The sequence below is a fragment of the Malaya genurostris genome, chromosome 3, assembly GCF_030247185.1.
Source record: "Malaya genurostris strain Urasoe2022 chromosome 3, Malgen_1.1, whole genome shotgun sequence".
NCBI lineage: Eukaryota > Metazoa > Arthropoda > Insecta > Diptera > Culicidae > Malaya > Malaya genurostris.
In genome coordinates, this window is record NC_080572.1 from 261,797,576 (window position 1) to 261,819,546 (window position 21,971).

The 21,971-nt window shown below is 37.4% G+C and overlaps 2 protein-coding genes across 21 annotated transcripts in view; one reads left to right on the forward strand and one right to left on the reverse strand.

Moving 5' to 3' along the window:
• The window catches only part of LOC131438950 (potassium voltage-gated channel subfamily KQT member 1), an 892,435-nt gene that overhangs the window by 201,818 nt on the left and 668,646 nt on the right, over window positions 1-21,971 (forward strand). The window lies entirely within an intron of this gene.
• LOC131438955 (thiamine transporter 2-like) overlaps window positions 1-21,971 on the reverse strand; it is an 88,129-nt gene that overhangs the window by 40,481 nt on the left and 25,677 nt on the right. The window contains exon 2 of the mRNA XM_058609395.1: window positions 2,134-2,221. Coding sequence (XP_058465378.1) covers window positions 2,134-2,221 — 88 coding nt within the window. The remainder of the gene's footprint in view (window positions 1-2,133; window positions 2,222-21,971) is intronic.

Here is a 21,971-nt window from a genome sequence, read left to right on the forward strand (position 1 = left end):
CGTTAATTCTAATAAATACAAATCATAAACGGAGTAAGCCTAAATCCGTCCTTGAAAGATGCCGAATGACAACAAACTGGCTGAACATAAAACCTTTACCAAGAATATATAGAAAGAGTCCCGTTGCGAATGATTATACGACAGAACAGTGGCGGATCTGAAGGCGGAGGTGAAGGGGGCACTTGCTCCGGGCACAACGTTTTTAGGGGGGCGGCAAATCAATCCATGGGACCTTTTTCTTTTGCTCGTCCAAGTCATCTTTCCGGAGATGAAGCTGAGCTTATTTTCCGCACTAAACCAACGATGGGGCGGCAAATCTTATTATATGACGACAAAAACACATTTTCACAAAATAATCGACTCATTAGAATCTGCGCAAACAAAGCTAGTCAACAGGTGTATGTATGGAGTCGCAGTAACCAGAGCAGTGCGGTAAAATTTCATTTTCAATCGAATAATATAAGATGAAAACGAAATTTATGGCCGCTGACCGTCAGCATATCCCTACTAATTTATTTGACTTTTGCTGCCATTTTCAAGTGAAGCTCCCGGAATTCATCGTCAGTTGAATAATTGTATTTAGTCATTTGAAGTTTTGCTTGCTCAGTTTCGAGTGCCAAGTAGTCTACCTGCTTCAATGCCTTCGCTCTTGGTAGTAAGCAAATTCGAACGAATAGAATTATAAATGGAGTAAAGTATTAAAAATGAAAACTCAAGGAGGAAACAATTAATTTATGTATATTCGGTGATTGATATTTCAGCAATCTGGTTTGTCTTTCATCTATTATCTTGAACCAATTGGAATGTTTACATGAACCTCATTTGAAGGCCGCTCTCACACTATTGAAAGAGATATTTTGTTACTTCAAGAGATCAACTGACGGTGGTTAAACTGAGCCTTGATTGAAGAGAAACGATTGATGACTGAATGCTGCCCGTTCGGGCCGTCAGCAAACATTGTGTGTGTCAGAGAGTGAAGCTTACTGCATTCGAGAGATCGTCAATGTGTTCCACATTCAGTTTCAATTGAATTGAATGAAGTTTTACAGCACTGAACCAGAGTATTATCTAAAGAAGAAAAATTGAAACATCACAGGAGGCATTATGAAGACTGTGAAAGAACTACTCGTACCGAACTCAAATTTTAATTGCTGACGATGTGACTACAGAGCTTCTTTAAACTTTTCTAATTGTTTAAGTTGTAAAGTTTTAAACTTTTCTAATTGTTTTTCAATTTTCAAAATATTTTTATTTTAAAGCTAAGCCTTTTTACATAGAAATTTGGCTGTCGTAAAAATTTTGCTTTCCATTTCATGGTCGAAAAATGGGATTAGAAGTATTTTTTTTTTCTTTCAATCGAAATTATAATCGCGTGCCAAAAATCAGTGAAATGTCTGCGCCCATTCAATAGTACAGTAAATATTTTATTTCAAGTGCAAATTATCATATTTTGAAGTTTCATCGAAATCGAAAATCGAATTTGTTTTAAAGAAAATTCTTACTGCAATTATTAACCCTCTACTACGCGTTTATTTTATCAAAAACTCTTAGAAAATTGAAAATATTGTGACAAGATCTGTGGGATATGGATATGAAATGTTTCATATTTGACAGAACGAAAATCCACCAACATTCGACGCAGCAATCCTCGACCACGAACGAGAGCAAGCAGTAACTGACATCGACCTATTTCAATCACAAGCTGCTGAGGAGGTAAGATGTGACCACAAAAGACCTGACATGCGGAGTGATTCCTTGCAATTCTATCGGCAATTTCCACAAGATATTCCGTAGAAGAAATTTACAGAGTCGACGATTTCCGTATAATGAAAAACCTTTGAACACATCCATTGGTATGTTTGACAAAGTAATTAAGGGATCCCTGAGAGATTTCACACAATTTTGTATAGTCAAACTATCTCCGCAGACAATTTTCACTTTACGGTAGAAGAGTGGAAAATGTTCCCAAACTACTCAACAGGAACATGCAATCGTTTCTGCAAGTCTGCCTGCTGGAAATGTGTCACCGTCGCTGGAATGCTTGCTCCGACTGCATTCAATTTTGTATTTCCTGTATGGCCACCGGCTCTCAGTCATTGGCAAACACGTTCCGCATCAAGATTGCATACTAACCTGCAAGGCTGCCAGGGTGGTAGTCCACAGTAGCATCGACCAAATTGCGATACCGACGCAAGCAGAGAATATAATTATCGATTTGTATCTGTCGATGGAAAAGAGAACGGAGAACTATGTAGTTAACTATAGTCAGTCACTTGGGCATGCGAAAAGTTTTCTAATGTGATGGGAATGATGAATAAAAACGACCACAAATTGGGGTCCTTTGGGAAAGTTAATCAATATGTAGGATATTTTCGTTGTCGTCGTCGTCGTCGTAAGCATAGCTGTCATCGTTTCCTCATAATTGGCCTTGAAATGGATGAAGTATCATAAAAGCGTAACGATAATATGGATCTTGAAATTATTACTTTGAACAAAGAAAGGCTATAAAATATGTGCTATCTTTCTTTTTGTTTTTATCCTCATAAGAAATGGGGTTTTCTCATCGATGATTTCTTTGAAGTTATGTTTAATGTTACAATTACTAAATAAAGATAAAGGTAAATAAGAGTTTTAAGTTTTAACTGCTGGAACTCATGCCAATTAATTATTGAATCTCATAAGTATACATTGTTATAAAAAGAATATCGACATAACGAATTATAATATTAGTTTAGACAAATTATAAATTTTAATATAAAAAACCCTTCTTAATCCACCTAGTGGTGTGATAATGCCTTTCTCTTCTTTTATAACAGTCTCATGAAAATATATTTCATACTTTTATTAAATATTTTCGGATACTAATTTTGACACCAATTGATTCAGATTGATTCGAGTAGTTCACAAAAGCATGCTTCAGTGTTTATGTCACACAGTCAGCATCATTTCTCCAAACTAGTGCTTGACATTTGCGTTGCTTATTTGTATGAGAACAGTGATGCTAATTTAAAAAAAAACCCTTCTCAGTCCACTTAGTGGAATTTTCATATATCTTGAAAAATCACCATAGGGGGGAGTACATAAAATTTCGAAATCGAAAAAAAAATTTTGATGCCAAAAGGCTTAGAATTGCATGAAACGTCAAGATTTAGTGTCATCTCGAAAAATTTTTTTTTTAAATCGACTTTTTGGGACTTAGAAAAAATATCAAAGTCCCAGAAAGTAGATTTTTTCAAAAAATTTTTTTTTGAGATGACACTAAATTTCGATGTTTCATGCAGTTTTAAGAGTTTCGGCATCAAAAAAAATTTTCGATTTTGGAAATTTCATGTACTCCCCCCTATGGTGCTTTTTGAAGATCTAAAATTGTCAAACCTTTACCACCGGGTAGCACCCCTTACGCATGTCCGATTTAGCTCAAATTTAGCATGAAGGCTTTTTTCGAGGTGCTTAAACTTTTGTTTGATCCCAAAATTTTGGCACCCTTATATATATATATATATATATATATATATATATATATATATATATATATATATATATATATATATATATATATATATATATATATATATATATATATTTATATATATATATATATATAAATATATATATATATATATATATATATATATATATATATATATATATATATATATATATATATATAAGAGCGGTAAAAATCAACGTGTTTTGTCGGTTACGTCACATATACCATCATATATCTGGAACCAAAAGTCACAACCATTTGATCTACGAACTTGATCAATGACCCGACAGTAGTTTTCAAACGAGCCCAAATTTGTTAAAATCGGTTCAGCCATCTCTGAGAAAATGGAGCGCGTTAAAATACAACGCTTTTTGTCGGTTACGTCATTTATACAATTATATCTCCGGAATCAAATGTCTCAGCCATTCAGATCTTTGAGAAAATTGAGCGCGTTCAAATATCTTCTAAAAGTGCACACACACACATACATTTTCCTATCTCGTCGAACTGAGTCGAATGGTATATAACACTATGGGTCTCCGAGGCTCCGTTCGAAAGTCGGTTTTTCCAGCAATTCTAATACCTAGTTCTCTAAGCAGCCTTCGATCGTTTCCTGGCCAAGATTTAGGTTGCTTTCAAGGTAGCAACCTAAGGCCAAGACTATTCTTTGTGTTCTATAATGACATCTGTTTTATCAAGTCACCAGGATGTGAGCCCACTTGAGCAGGCATCATTCGATCCGAAAAGAATTGCATTGTCTCGCACCAGCTGATGTTTCCAGTGAGTGATGTACTCACAACCGACTGGCTTAGGACTTTCTGGATTCCTGGAGAATGCCTTGAATGAGCTTCAGTTTTTATTGTACCCTTATGTACTACTAGGTTCTCAGCTTTCCTTCAAAGACCACTATATTATTGCACAATCTAATTGAAATCTTGGATTTATAATTAAACCAACAAAGGAATTTTTCACTGTTGCGGACGTACTGATTATGGACAAAAAGAATCCATTAGGAAACTTTGCCGTATATTTAACGGTGTCTGTGGATATTTTGATGTTTACATTTTATGTATAGTTTTTAAGTGAACTATGGTCAAGTGTTCAAGTGTTGATGATTAGGTAATTTGTTTGATCATCAAAATGGCTTTCCAAAAGAAACATGGGAAAAAATTTCCAAAAGTTATTGTCAAATATTATTTTAACAAAATCATGCTATTCTTTAACGAATTAACATATTTGGAAGAAACTTTCTCAGATCGCAGAAAATAAAATAAACTTAAATTTATTTTTAAAAAATAACGAAAACAATATTTTTTAATAATTGTTTTATACAATTTTTGAAAACAATTGATATTTTTCAATGTTCTGGATCTTTGACAAATTCGGAAAATAAGTCATAAAATCATGATTGAATTAGATTCTACGATGTTATTATATTATGATTCATAATCAGTGTTGATGATTGGAAATAATTTGGCAGAGAGCGTCTCAATATTTCTCTATATTGTTTACAACATCATCAATCTAAGATGATCTGGGTCGGTGGATGCACTCAATTATTCCGAAAATATCGACAAAGGCATGGTTCAGGGGACTGGATGTGAGTAGAGATTTCATTCGTGTGATGTCTAGACTCATGTCCAATCACTACACGTTAGATGCACATCTCCTTCGAATTGGGCTCTCCGAGACTAATCATTGTGCTTGTGGCGAAGGTTATCGAGATATTGATCATGTCGTTTGGACATGCGTGGAGTATCGTGATGTCAGATCTCAACTAATAAATTCTTTGCGTACCCAAGGTAGACTATCCAATATCCCAGTTCGAGACATTCTTGCTTGTCGTGACCTTTCATACATGAAACTTATTTATCATTTCATAAAGAAAACTGGAGTTTCAATTTAATAAAGGCCCCTTTCAAGACTTAGTTCTGATCCCAGCTGCGTCCATGAGTTCAACCAATAGCTAAATTAGAATAAAAATAATGTAATGATACAAACAAACTCGAAACAGTTTATGAAATTATTAACAAAATGTCTGAAAATAACAGCTTATTTTATAACTTATAGAAGTTAATCGTTTGGTTCAAATAATATTTCCGAGTAGATTTCATAATTAATGACGAGTTACCTAAGATGATATTTAAGTAATAAGAGAATATGTTTTAATAAATGCAAAACGTTGTGACTATGTTAGAATTAAATTAGGATAAGAATATTATGTAAAAGTGATGCTACGGCGAAGAAAAACTTATGTAAACTGCCTTAAGAAATAAACGTATTTAAGAAAAAAAAAAAAATCATCAATCTGGCAAATTATGCTACAAAAACTCGCTACCTCTTAATGCATGAATCGTGAGAGAATTTTTCTACATTCCTGCGCTCCACCTTACTGAAATAGATACAGTTTTGCAATGATCGGCGCTGTGTTGAATTCACCAAGAGAGAATCGTAAGTCGACAATTATCGCAGAAAATCGAATCGATGATTCGACTTGATGATTCTCATACTAGGTGACAATATTTCACAACCCTTGTGATGAGCATTCACAGACATTTTCAAAGACACAACATATGCACGTAGTTAGAATAAGCGGCAATTCGAAAAAAATGACCAACAAAATTTCCACTGGATTTAGTTCCTACGATGTTTATAATATGAAATTTCTCCGGTTTTTCGAAAGTCCAGAATTGTACGCACTATAAGTTTGAGTTTTTTGTATTATCTTTTTATTTTGTATTGATCTGTGGAAGGTTCATATGGCATTGATTTTGTTGAAAGCATTGGGGAACAATGTAAACAAATAAGAACGAATGAAAGATCTTGAGGTTTTCATATAAAATTTTTGACTTTCGTCGAGATCCAACTTTCTATTCCGGAGATACAGGGTAATGAAAGGAAAAATGAAAATTGCAAGATGGTGTGAAGATGAGCTTATTTCTTAAAACTAAGGAGTGTATCGATAAGTAGTTAGCAACATTCAAACAGTTATTACTCTGAAATGGCTTTATTTTTTGCAGCGTGTTTTGCGGTGACATGTTTGTTTACATGTCAATAACAGCTACGCAATCGATTGGTTTCCGTACGGTTTATCGTTTCAATGATGAGTCGAATTGACCCGGAAACGCGAAAGAAAATTCACACAGAAGGTGCCGAAAAAGTCCCTGGTACAGCAAGTTCAGGCCAAAACAAGAGCGCGAAAACTGTATAACCGGATTCTATAGAATAAAGACGGATGCATCCTGATCGACGACGAAACCTACGCCAAGGAAGACTCTCGAGCGCTGCCCGAATCGCAATATTATACGAAATCGGTGTACCAGGACCTGGATGACGCTGACACCACGGTGGCGATGGAAAAGTTTGGGCAGAAGGTGTTTGTCTGGCAAGCAATTTGTACCTGTAGTTTGCGGTCGTAGATTTCTTACACGAAGGGCACAATTAACGCCAAGGTGTACAAGGAAGAATGTTTGAAGAAGAAAGAAGAGAATGCTGCCACTGTACAGAAAGCATAAGGCTCCTCATCTCTTTTGGCCGGATTTGGCTTCAGCCCACTACGCCAACTCCGTTCTACAGTGATTGTTGAAAAAAAAGTACAATTCGTGGAAAAGGACATCAACCCACCGAACTGCCAGGATCTTCGGCCAATTGAAAGGTATTGGGCAATTGTCAAGCGGCACTTTCGGAAGGAAGGTACAGTGTCACAAAACACAGGCCAGCTGCCACCAGGAAAGTCACAAAAGTAACTGTGCAGAATTTAATGAGAAATGTCAAGTCCAAAGTGCGAGCGTTTCACAGAAACTAGGATTTTCTTCAATATAATCAGTGAAATGCATAAAAACGTAATTTTTCTACAATATATCGAAAACTGATGTGAAAATATGTTTTTTTCGCTAACTACTTTTCGATACACTTCTTAGTCAGAAAATTCTTCCCATTCCCCGTTTTTTCCTTGTTCATGTCCTCCTAAACTCAATTCGGCAGCTTCGAAACACCAGAAATAATCTCTTGAATTCGAATGGCTGTTTTTTGTCCGAGATTTAGACTACTGGATTTCAATCTTTTGGAAAGAGAGTAATTACTTGTTTGAATCGCATTTCCGCAAAACTTATCGCCATTGAAATTATTGCTAGATAGTTCATAAATGAAATGTCAAATATGACATATGTATAATACATATAAAACACCACTGGAGCCGAATATATCACATAATTAATTTGTTAACAAAATGATTTTTCGTCGAAGTTGTTTAATTGCTTTAAGGGACCGTTCATAATTCTCGTAGACTTTCGAAGACATTTTCAAGCGAACGGAACCAAAGACCATTAGTGTTGGTAATTCTGGCTAAACGGCAATTTCAATAGATTTTTTTTCTTTCTGTTCAATTGTGAATCGAGAGAAGGTTATTTAATTCATTTACTCAATTCAGATAGTGTCACAATTATTATTCCTTAGTCTTATGGTCAGTCTTATGGTCAGAAAGTTACATGGACCGAAACCGTAGAACCTTATTTTTACTATCGCTTAAGAATTTAAAAATCGTTAAAATTTATGCAATGAAAACCTCTTTATCTTGAAATATTGCCAAGGAATCTTATTTATTCAAGATAAACAAGCCTCTTTTTTTGCTGGTACAAACATTCTCAAACGTCTTCACCGGATGAACAATAGGAAACAAATTATGTTTTTTCTTTGAAGAATGGTCCAAATCAACAAGCATAAAGTTTCATGTAGTGGAGACAGGAGCTAAACCCGTTGTTTAGCTTCAAACTTCAGCTACAATTCCCAATTTGCGCAATGGACAAATATGCATTAGTTTTCGCACAAAGTAGCGATGAAGTGACCAACCTAGAATTAAAAATTTCAGAAGCTGTGGGGTTAACCCGGACACCAACTACACTTAGGTTTTTACCCATTTATCTATACAGCTGTGTAGCTTCAACTTTTACCTACAATTCCTAATTTATGATTTGGAAAAACAAGCTTAAGTTTTTTACTAAGTCACCATAAAATGACCAACCCAATTTGAGATAAACCGGATTTTGAACTTTCACACAAAAATGAAGAATGAATACGGTACACAGAGAACCCTTCGATCATAATATTGCGATATCGCAGTTTTTGATTTTTGCGATAGTTGATTTAGCTAATTTATTTTTGATTCAACCAATATGGTTTTTGATTTGCATATATTCAAGTAGTTGAAAAATATGTTGTTTTGAATGCTGTCAAATGCAGGAGACAGTTGAAAGCAAAACAATAATTGCAATGCAAAATCAACAACTTTTTTAGTTGAAATCTGTTCGCGTCGCTTCAAAATGTCAATGAAAACAGCATCGATGGTTAAGGCGTTTGGTGAAATTGTGTTCATTCGATTTGAGAAATTCATGATAACAAGTGTTATTCTAACAGCGGTGTTGTGATAAAGTTAACCTTGTTTAAGATGAAAAAGATTTGATGACAAATTAGAAAATGTTAATGAATGATCATCTCGTTATCTTTCAGGTATGCGCAAAAATTTTATGCTTCAAATTCGATCATTGATTTATTTCCAGCAGACTGTTTTACTTCCAGCTGTTTGATACCGATGATGATGTTCATGCATTAGCAATAAAACGCTTTTCGACATGAATTTAATTTATGAAAGTAACAGGAGCGAAGGGTTCCAAACACACAGAACGCGCTGCGATTGAATGGCGCGTTTAAATTGCCGTCGCAAAATTCTAATTCCCAGCGGTTGATGCACCCAAGCTCATACAAATTGACTAAAATTTTCGCAAATCAATAACATTGTTCGAATTGATTCAACTATTTGCAATGTCTAAAACAAATAAAACCGATTTATTTTTCAACTAACAGAATTTTGTTTCAATAACAACACCAGTTATTTCAACTAAAATATTTGTTGAAATTGAAAGGTATGTGTCCTCACTAATTGACAGCATTTTTTTTTCAAACAGTTAAATTAGTTGTTTCAACCATCGTTTCTGCTAATCGAAAAACAAAAATAACAGTTTAGTTAAAACAACAATCGATTAGTTGTACCAAATTTTAACCAATCGAATTCAGAAAATCAACTAATATTCTGGTTGAAATGGGATCACGGGTGGTTCCGTGTAGGGCACCAAAATTTAAGATGATTGCTTCGCTACATATAAAGAACGTTTCGATTTGATTTATGGTTAATCTAGTTTTAATAAGTGATGAGAAGTAAAATTAAAATATAGATATCAATGTTTAGGCTTCAACAATCCGTAAAGAATTTCAAGTAAAAAATTATGTGTACGACTGAGCCACACTATTTTGTCCGATTTAGCGCCGCACAGACAATTCTTTTTCGAGATGGAATAGTAAATTTTATTTTTCACGTTATCGAAAACATTTAATAATCACTGGATCCAGTACTAAATGAACATATCAAAGAAATAATTTAAAAATTAAAAAAAAATCAGTGAAGAAACGTACACCTTTTGACACGAACACGATTGACGCCAAACTGAATTGACCCGGCGTCATCCAGCTAACTGATGTATGTTTGTCACATAAAAGCGCGTTTACAAAGTCATTCCATGGATCGAAATAATTGTTGGTTTAGAATATATATAAGCTGTCCGGTTAGGCCCCGTGTCCGGACTAACCCCGGTCTCCCCTACGAGTCATGGAGTATTTTTCGCATATATTTATTCTCTATATTTCAGCCATTTACTTTTCTCGAATCCGTATTTGGCTCAGTAAAACTAAGCTGCTGAACGCTTCACGTCATAACAAAAATAACTTAGGCCTGGGTTGGCTGAATTTAGAAGTTGATTTTTTTTTAAATAAAACAATGAGACTACGTGGACTTTGAACAAACCAGACTTCTCTCTCCCCTCGTAGACAAACGTAAACTTTTATGAACCACTTCCACCACCTCTCCTCCTCCTTCAGAGAGTCTACGAGTTTCATGAATGGTCCATTATGTCTTATAGAAAATTTATTAACCGAAACCAAGAAGGCACCGACTAAATGGTAGCGGCGGCCTCTTGCAAACAAACCTGAAACCGATTCATTTTCCCGGTCTACTCCAGTCTAGGATTCTTTGCCTCAGATTGGTCCGAAATAGTGTCATCGAAGGTTGGGCAGTGCAGAAACCAAAACGATGCGGTGAAGCCACATTTATCAAGAGTCAAGGAAAACTATTTTGAAGAATACCACAGAGTGACATTATTTCATCACTTGGTTTAGTAACATAAGGTTTTAATTCGAGATCCCTTCATAACATAAGCAGACTCACTAACTCATATCTTACTTGCACCGGAACTTGCATTCGAATACCATAAAATTTAGCAGCAGTCGATTTGAAAGCTTTACCTTTATTTGAATCATACTTTACGAAAATACATTCAGTCTGGACCTTGGTTGAATCGTACGTTTTCGGAGTGACTTTATAGCCTTTCTACTCGAGAGTGGCAAAAATTATAACAGTTTCCAGAGGGAGTGGACTTTTGTTAGCATTTTGCTATCGTTCTACAGATCAAGTGGCCACCATCGTTGCAAGCTTTCGTTTACATATGCAATCCAAGTTCAAACTGGTTACCGATGTTCTGCAGTGACAATTGGTTTTATGCCACATTTAGAAAATCATGAATATGTTTTACCCAGATGCTGATAGCTAGCAGGAATTATTTAGCATACCGGTCGGGACGGGTGCACTTTCAACCAGCCAGATCTGCATATTACACAGTTATTTCACTGCCGGAGATGAAATTGATGGAGCGCGAGATACCCCTGAAACTATGTGAATATGAGACCGTCACAGTTGCATTGGTAGCATTTCAAAATACACCAGATGTTCAAGCTTGGTGGAAATACATGATACTAAACTGGATGCCGAAAGCGTATCAAATCTGGTTCGGTCTTTTATGGGTTGGGATATTTTCAACGAACACGATATTTGTATGGAGGAATAATGCAAACGATGAATAAAGAATAAACAAGCCATACTAAGTCTCATGAACACTAATGTTGTTTTATTACACAAGCCTCCAGTTGAGTTGATGACGGGATATTAGAAACTACATTCCGAAGAAAATGATATGCTAATGTGTGTGGTAAAATTATAAAATTATATCACAATCCCTACGTTATCAATTTGTCATTGTGTTAATTTTCACGACCCGAAACGTGACACAAATCAACACATACCAGAACAGAAGCAGACACTAGTATTTCGGAGAGCAATTTGTAACCTTCATCAGTGCAACAGACATAGAACTGATAAAGCGATGAGTTGGATTAGGTTCTTACAAAATTGTTGGTTTACGGCGATGGAAGAACATATGCACAACCAATCCTAAACGCAACATTAAATTTACAGGTAGAGATGCATAATCACAAAGGTCAGCTACAGCTGCAAACAAATAATAAATCTTTGCTATCCATTTTTTTTGTCAGGTTCTACGTCTGATGCACGTTTGCAGGACCGACTGGATATCATCCGAGAGCTGTGTGCACAATCAGAAACGGGAAACTAACAGAATTTCTGACTTATATCTTGGAGTTTGGAACGATGAAATTGTTGGGTTTTGTGAGTATTCACAGTTCTTCGGTGGTGTATGGGTAACGCTTCCTGATCAGCAGATCATAACAGAATTTCCTCAAAACTGTATCTCTTTTTGATACTTGTTAGAAAATCCAGTTATTTAAACTACTAACAAAATCACTAACTCCAGTCCAGTTATTTAAACTACTAACTAATCACTAACTTGTATTAGAATTTGTAACAAAAATTATTTCACCTTTTTTATAAATATACAAAATAGGTATAGAACTCGTTCAAACTTTGAAAAACTTTTCCGAGGTCCGGAGAACCGTGTGTCATATACCAATGGATTCAGCTCGACAAACTGAGCAAATGTATGAGTGCCAGTAGGATGGATGCAATATGTACTTTGTTTTGTTTTTGGGTCTGATGATTACTTTCTGAGTTATATAAATTTTCATGTCAAATATTTTTTGACAATATCTATCCCAATTGACCTTGAAACTAAACATGCAACATAATTGTTTGACTGAGACATGTTGAACCTTATCGAAAATTCTACATTATCTTCGAATTCAAAGTGATAACCCATATATTTTTTCAACTAAATCGATTATAACTGTCTTGAACTACAACCACCGAAAAAAATTTTTTTTGCATCACTCAAATATATTTAAAAAGTACACATTTAGAAAAATTTACATCTTTATAGATGCACATAAAAGGAGCATCGCGATTCACTTACATTCACAATTCAAAGCACATCAAATATCAAGATAAGTCACATCAAAAACTTCATAATTAATTTTGCAACAAAATTTTTTTTGCAATGACTGAGTGGAAACATACATTGGAGAAGCCAAATGAATGAATAACTTACAGAAAAGATGATTTTTTGGAATAAGATACGCTCAGAGACAGGACTTGAACCTGCGTTCTTATACATTTCGTGCATTTGCGCTACTATTTAGCCACCTTAAGCCTTGTGATGGACACAGCTCTAAAACACGACTAGGCATGAAACATCCAAACATCTTCTCTGGTCATCAAACACTAGTCTTCTTGCTCTATACATATTTTCCACTCAAACACTGAGTAGGAGAGTGTATTTATAACCGCTTGTCACCTTCTCTGTTGGTCCCTATGAAAGTTGTATGATAGTCTGCCCTTTCCTACCAGCAGCAGATTGTTACAGAAAAACAAACCGTAATTGTGTTCAACGATTTATTAATTTTAGTTGGTTTGACGTAAAGTCGCCATAACTAAGTTCAGTTTTTGCAATGACCGAGTGGAAACATATATTGGAGGAGCCCAATGAATGAAGTACTTACAGAAAACACATCAATGGAAAGCTAAAGTCCCTGGCTAACAACTGATTAAGAAACTAAGTAAATTCAATTGATTGAAAAAAAATTGTTATCAATTTAGTGAAGCGATAAAATTTGGCCATTTTAAAAAAGGTGTTCGGCACCCCAAGAAATTTAGCTAAAAATGGAAAAATATTTATTCTTTTTGAGTTTTTGACAAAAGTCTTCATTCGCTGATTGTGACTTCGCCTTGGCTCTCTTGGTCGAATATTTGGATGGTGGCGCCTTTGGTATTAATTTGGCCGGTCTTCAAGGTTTTTTCTTAGCCGGAGCATCTGCTGTACACAGAAAGAAATACTGAAATTTACACGAGATGTAAATCAATAGTAACATGGAATAGACATGTGTTGAATCGAAATTTTGATTGAAAACCTTCATCGATGCAAAACTGAATTGGATTGCATTGAATTTTCAATTAATATAACTGTATCTTTCAATTAACGCTTATTTTGCGATTAAATTGTATTGAAACGTACAGAATTGTAAAGTAATTTTATGTTTAATTACCTGCTCCAAATATGTGCATGAAAATAGATGTAAATTCACAAAATATTTTTATCTGTGTATGAGCAGCTAGATGTTTGTCTCGACAGCAGCCTGCATATCACTGACAATTTTTCACGATTTGTCGAAAATAATGGGGTGGCGGTAACCGAAATTGATAGATATTTTGAAAAATACAAAAAAAAATCTTTGCTTGCGAAAATTTTGATAGCATTCGGTATTAAATCACGAAATAGATCTAATTCACCCAGGCCCGTGCGCAGGAATCATCCATGGGGGGGGGTTTCAAGGGGAGAGGGGGGTGTCCACAAGGCGAAAAGGCGCCTCATCCACTATATTGACAATATAAAACGAATTATGACAGGCTCGTGCGCAGAAATCATTGTGGGGGGGGGGGGGGGGGGGGGTGGTTCAAATTATGTCAGTTTATAAATTGATAAAAAATTGATAAAAATTGATTGACAATCTCATACTAATAAACTCATGTCATTCCAAAATAATTTTCTCTAATCTCATTTAATCCCAACTAGTCTAGATAAGTTTGGGTAATTTAAAACTAATCCAACCTAGTTTTGCCTAATCTTGTTCGAAGTGTATCTGTCATTCGAGCTCCCACGCAGAGATGCCATTTATACAGATTTATCTGTATTATACAGATTTTTACATGCGCATACAGATATAATACAGAGGACAGATTTCATACAGATTTCTCAAATTAAATACAGATTTATATAGATATCACAAAAATACAGATTTTTTATACAAAGCAATACAGATTTTCTATGAAAATATCTGGCATCTCTGCTCCCACGTTTACAGCTTCTTATGTCAGAATAATGCTTTTCCAGATCTCGGCTAAACTTCTCTAATCCCATTCTAATCCAGTGAGATTCCTGCTAAACTTTTTTACTCCCGGTAAAACTTGTTTGAGTTCAGACAAAGTTTAGAGTGATTTGCCCCTTGTGAATTGTCAAGTTATTTGCACTTTAATATAATAAGTACTCCATTGTTCATGAAACTTAATTTAAAAAAAATTCTTCATGGGGGGGGGGGGTTAAAACCCCCAAAACCCCCCCCTGCGCACGGGCCTGAATTCACCTCATAAATAATCAATTCACTCACCTTTCCGATTGATGCTATTCAATTCATGATACTCTAAAAAAAGTCAGAAAAAACTTTTGTGTTGATATTCACGTAATTACAAGTTATTTTGAACTCAGCAAAAAGTACAAGTGACTGTTTGCTTCGCCATTCGGCACAAAAAAAAACGTGCTGCTATTACACACACACATGACATTTGTTGGATTGACGCTATCTGCTTTCTGTCAAAAGTTACGGTGGGGTGCCGGCAACCGAACACCTTCCCCTAATATTGTGTCATAACCGAAGAAATTACGGCATGTTCGAACTTATGTCAATAGTAAATTTCATTTTTTCTTAGAGTGTATGTAAGTTCATTTAAGGCCATCGTCCAAGTACCATGCGCGCGGGTGGTTTTAAAAAATTTTCGATGTCTAAAATGAGCCCAAATTAGTGTTAGGAATTACTCTAATAAAAAGGCAAACAACATTTTAATGATACTGTTTCGATGAAAGAGAAAAGCATTATCACACTACTAGGTGGATTGAGAATCGATTTTTTGTTATAAACTTGTTATTGCTTGCTGATCGGTATCCTACCGGCGCTTGAAGGAAAACTCATCTTTGAGTCTCGCTTGAGGAGATCTTTTTTACTATATATAATTTTCGAGGAGTTCTCAGTATTCATTCAAATCGTCATCGAAAAATTGATCCAAATCCAACATCCGGTTCCGGTATTACAGTGAGGTTAGTAAAAATTTTCAGTTTCATGAGGATTTTTTCACAAGCGATGGCGAAATTTTTATAAAATGTACTGGTAAATTGGCAGACCTTGTTAGTTGGTGGATATATAAATCTACTTTGGGACTACCAACGCCTGGTTTCCGCTTCCGAACGCACCGGTACTAGTGAAGAAAACTCCAAAAACGGACCTCACTTCGTTTTATCAGCAACGGTTAAACCGATTTTCACAAATCATGATGCAAATTAAAACTCTCAGTGTCTTAAAAGATACAGTGCAATTTTATCAAGATCCGACTTCCGGTTCCGAAATTATAAGGCAATGAGTATCAAAACTTTCAAACTGTCATACAAAATTATGCAAAATCGGTACCCATCGGTACGTGCTGGTACGGAAGAAAAAGAAAAAACATCCGCCTAGCACACAGCATGCTTTGTTCAATTTTGTGTAGCGTGCAGGGTTGCCACATTTGAATCTATATCAACTTGCCATTACTGTTTATAAATTGAAAAGGTGATGGGAGTTTATACCGAAAAAAGTTGTTGATTTTATTGAAGCTTCAAAAAATAAACTTGACAAAATCTTCTAGTGATGTTTTGCCTTCCTCATATAGAAAGGTTATGCAATCACTGTGAAAACCGACTTTTGAACCGAGGCCCGGAGGGCCGAGTGTCATATACCATTCGACTCAGTTCGTCGAATACGCAAAATGTCAGTGTGTGTATGTGTGTGTGTGTATGTGCCTATGTGTGTATGTAACGTTTTTTTGCACTATCTTTTCTCGGAGATGGCTGAACCGATTTTCACAAACTTAGATTCAAATGAAAGATATTGAGATCCCATAAAAAATTCGTGAATATTATTGCGATCCGACTTCCGGTTCGGGAGTTATGGGGTAAAATGTGCAAAAATAAGAAAATATATGTTCTATCTTTTCTCATAGATGGCGCGACCGATTTTCACAAACTTAGGTTCAAATGAAAGCTTCTGTGGTCCCATACGTAATTCCTGAATTTCATGCGGATCTGACTTCCGGATCCGGAAATATAGGGTAAAGTGGGTTAAAAATTGTATACCATCACTGAAAATGGGGAAAAAAACTTAAAAAATTTTCTAAACCGACCTCAAATGTTTTCCAATTGATAGTTTTTATCAGTAGACGGTCAAACAAACCGATTTCGGTTATTCTTTTAAGAACCGAAGAAAATTATTTTGAAGAATACCACAGTGTTATATATGATAGTATGATTGATATGAGAAAGGCATCATTACACCACTAGGTGGATAAAAAAATGTTTTTTTTTATAATAAACAGCTATATAATTTACTCAAACTAAAGAAAAAAATTCCGAAGTGTGGAAAAGAATGTCAACCGCTAAGAAAACTTAAAGGATGTATGTGAGTTTTCATATAAGAAATGTCCCCAAACATAAAAAATTGATATACCTACGCTGTTTGAAAGGGTTTATATTGGAGATGATTTTCTCAAAATTTTAACCCTAGAACTTAAATACATTTTGAAAAATTCTGAAAAAAATCAGAAAGGTTTCCTATGATTCCTAAAATACTCCTGATTTTTTCAACTTTTTTGCTTAAGAGGTTTTTGAAAAATTTAAATAAAATGAAAATCAGAAGAACCACCTTAACTCCACCAATATGACAGTTAAAGGGTAGTTTTCATATGCAAACCCGGCTACACCCTTTGTGCAATTTACAGAACACTTGCACTTCGGCGCAAAACAAAACTCCTGTACTCCTCTTTATCAAAATTAGCAGTTTCTATGATCCAAAAAGAAATTTTCTTGCAAAAATTCTCATCCATCATCTAAATCTGCCTTGAGTCGAATTGGTCTCGCGTTCGTGTAGAATAAATGGTTTTCCATGTTGAAAACGTGAGCAAAGTTTCACACAAATCGGAGTTGGCAAGGTCTCGTAACAGATTGCCTTTTTTGGAATTTAAAGTCGTCATTGTTTTGGGCTATTTAAAGTCGTTATTCTTATCTTTACATAGGAGTTCTTTTCGGAAATTTATTTATTATTCATGATTAGAAGTAGACTACGAGGAAAACAAAGTAACGTAATTGGCTAATAACTTATTCAGCATTCATACAGAGTTCGGTTGGTTTAATAGTTACAAAACATCCTTATCTACAATTCTGTGACAATGTTTGCCTTTCTCTTCTAGAAAGGATATAAAATTACTGTGAGACCCGACTTTTCAACCGCGATCTGGAGGGCCGAATGTCATATACCATTCGATTCAGCTCGACGAACTGAGCAAATGTCTGTGTGTGTGTGTGTGTTTCATATACTCACTTTTATCTGAAATGGCTGAACCGATTTTCACGAATTTAGATTGAAATGAAAGCTCTTATGGTCCCATATAAAGTTACTGTGTTTCATTTAGATCCAACTTCCGGCTCCTGAATGTCAGGATGATATGCACAAAAGAGGTTAAATTAGTGTTAGTAACTTCTTTCAAAGATGGCGGAACCAATGTTTACCATCTTAGATTAAATTTAGAGATCTTCAGATACCATAAGAATATCCCGATTGTTATTGATGTAATATATAAGAGATAATGAGAAATATGAGAAGAGGAATCATTACTCTACAAGGTAAATTAAAACATGTTTTCTGATTATGTTTAGATTTGTATGTGCCTCGAAAGCAAGCATGACTTACCCGATTGACACCCTCATGAAATTTAGGAAAATATTAAAGCTTCTATCAGCTAGTTTTCGAATGTGCTTCAGAGCAACATATTTCCTCTGTTGCAAACATCCCATGCCAATAACGATAAAATACATCATCTATCCTACCATCATCGCCATACTGTGGAACAGTGACATAAAACATTATTTCGTGAATGAAGATGTACCAGCAACAATAGTCGTAAGGATGCGTTGGGGTGTACGAGCAACGATAAAGAACGGCAGATGTATGACATTTCACCGAACAGTGAATGACCAATCCTTTCATTTATACTGTTGTGTGCATGTCGGGAGTTTTACACCCACAAATGGAGTATTTATTTGCTCATTTAATTATTCATTCGTTCACTTTATGTTTCAGCATACGTGTTTTTCGGAGCCCGATAACGAAATTGTGCTCTTAACACAAACAAGTTTTTGCAATGTTCACATCAGTCATCATATTTTATGAAAATATAAGCTTTACGATACTGTCGATGAGGGAAAATATTGCTTGTTTTTTTTTTGGGAATGCTTCCCCCAAAGCTAGTAGGGGAAATCCGAGTCCGCTTCAGTCGGGATACTATCGGCCATTTCATCTGGACATATTTTTATAAGACTGAGCAGTAGAATAGTTGTGAAAAACTTCTGATCTGGGGTCATTCAATGATGAAGGTTTCATGATATCTGCTTCCATATTCAAGATTAGCTTCCATGTTTCCAGCTTAGAAAAAAAAGTTGCGTCCATAAATCAGTTTTATTGTACAGCAAAACTGGCAAGCCTTATCAACTGATTCTGCCGAGTCTAACAATGCTGTTTTGGTATATTTTTGTCCATTGTATTTGTGGAAATATTCGGCACAAAAATAGGTCAATCCAGAGGGATTGAGTTGTTACGAAACATCGATACTTGTCCCCAAATCTTGAAAAGTAATTGATAACCCTTCCATCCCATCAGCAAAGGAAAAATGATTGCCACTTTCCGAAACTTATCTCTGTCCCATTCAATTCGGAAACAATTCCAATTCAAATGAGCACAATCTTCCGAAAACTACTTCGGCCCACATCCGAACATCCGTCCATTTGCGGTCATCATTGGGAATGCTGTTTACAATCGTCTTCCCGACGGTCCACAGGCACAGCTCGGTTGAAGAGTCCAGTAAAATATCGAAATATGTAGGACAACAGTTTTTATTTGTGGCAGGAAAGCACGTTTTGCCATTCCAGAAGCAGTCCATTACCACTGGACTGATCCAGGAAGTGGTTTTCACTGTGGACAGGAAGCAATTTGCAAGAATTTCCCCCAATCCGCCATCGAGGTTTATGTACTTGGTGCCTGGTGCAGTTGATCGTCAGGACAGGGTTGGGGTGGGGATTTTTGTGTGGAGTAGCAAGTGGAAGCAGATGACACGGGTCGGGAAGAACATCGCAACGGGTAACAAATTTATTCAAGTCCACCAGTAAAAGACGCTGTATGTCGGTCGGAAACGGTTCCTTATTTATTTATAACGAAACCTCGACCTAATTCATGCGGTGGACAATAGAAAGTTTTTTTTCCCACAGGATAAAAGGATAAAAGTTTATTTCAAAGCTATTAACTTATGGACAGCAATATCAACCACAAGGATTAAATAGCGTTCATAAAAATTGAATGATCAATAAAATTGTTGGAGAATGTTTAGGCAATATGTTTCCGGCTCTGAAAATTTCATGTTGATGAAATTTTAATTTCAGCCAGTTCAAGAAGCGCATAAGTTAGGATTTTTATAATTTTTTCCAACCACAAACAACTATGAAATGTCGCAAAAAGGATAAAGATGCGACGATTATTTTTGGAGGAGGAAATATTTACTTGAGCCAAAAAGAATGGCGTTTAGTGCGGTGCTTCTACTTACATGGAATAAATTTTCAGACTTTTTACATTAAAATACAGTACTTGATTAACTCAAGTACTGTATTTTAATGTAAAAAGTCTGAAAATTTATTCCATGTAAGTAGAAGCACCGCACTAAACGCCATTCTTTTTGGCTCAAGTAAATATTTCGTATAGATTACATAACATTTGGCCACGATAATTGCTGAAGACTAAATGAAGTTTTTCTCTTGTTGAAAAATCTTACAAATCGATTGTTCATAGAGCATATCTATGAAATTTTTCAAAAACGCCTAATCCCAATCCCTATTCCAATTCCAGTCCCAGTCCCAGTCCCAGTCCCAGTCCCAGTCCCAGTCCCAGTCCCAGTCCCAGTCCCAGTCCCAGTCCCAGTCCCAGTCCCAGTCCCAGTCCCAGTCCCAGTCCCAGTCCCAGTCCCAGTCCCAGTCCCAGTCCCAGTCCCAGTCCCAGTCCCAGTCCCAGTCCCAGTCCCAGTCCCAGTCCCAGTCCCAGTCCCAGTCCCAGTCCCAGTCCCAGTCCCAGTCCCAGTCCCAGTCCCAGTCCCAGTCCCAGTCCCAGTCCCAGTCCCAGTCCCAGTCCCAGTCCCAGTCCCAGTCCCAGTCCCAGTCCCAGTCCCAGTCCCAGTCCCAGTCCCAGTCCCAGTCCCAGTCCCAGTCCCAGTCCCAGTCCCAGTCCCAGTCCCAGTCCCAGTCCCAGTCCCAGTCCCAGTCCCAGTCCCAGTCCCAGTCCCAGTCCCAGTCCCAGTCCCAGTCCCAGTCCCAGTCCCAGTCCCAGTCCCAGTCCCAGTCCCAGTCCCAGTCCCAGTCCCAGTCCCAGTCCCAGTCCCAGTCCCAGTCCCAGTCCCAGTCCCAGTCCCAGTCCCAGTCCCAGTCCCAGTCCCAGTCCCAGTCCCAGTCCCAGTCCCAGTCCCAGTCCCAGTCCCAGTCCCAGTCCCAGTCCCAGTCCCAGTCCCAGTCCCAGTCCCAGTCCCAGTCCCAGTCCCAGTCCCAGTCCCAGTCCCAGTCCCAGTCCCAGTCCCAGTCCCAGTCCCAGTCCCAGTCCCAGTCCCAGTCCCAGTCCCAGTCCCAGTCCCAGTCCCAGTCCCAGTCCCAGTCCCAGTCCCAGTCCCAGTCCCAGTCCCAGTCCCAGTCCCAGTCCCAGTCCCAGTCCCAGTCCCAGTCCCAGTCCCAGTCCCAGTCCCAGTCCCAGTCCCAGTCCCAGTCCCAGTCCCAGTCCCAGTCCCAGTCCCAGTCCCAGTCCCAGTCCCAGTCCCAGTCCCAGTCCCAGTCCCAGTCCCAGTCCCAGTCCCAGTCCCAGTCCCAGTCCCAGTCCCAGTCCCAGTCCCAGTCCCAGTCCCAGTCCCAGTCCCAGTCCCAGTCCCAGTCCCAGTCCCAGTCCCAGTCCCAGTCCCAGTCCCAGTCCCAGTCCCAGTCCCAGTCCCAGTCCCAGTCCCAGTCCCAGTCCCAGTCCCAGTCCCAGTCCCAGTCCCAGTCCCAGTCCCAGTCCCAGTCCCAGTCCCAGTCCCAGTCCCAGTCCCAGTCCCAGTCCCAGTCCCAGTCCCAGTCCCAGTCCCAGTCCCAGTCCCAGTCCCAGTCCCAGTCCCAGTCCCAGTCCCAGTCCCAGTCCCAGTCCCAGTCCCAGTCCCAGTCCCAGTCCCAGTCCCAGTCCCAGTCCCAGTCCCAGTCCCAGTCCCAGTCCCAGT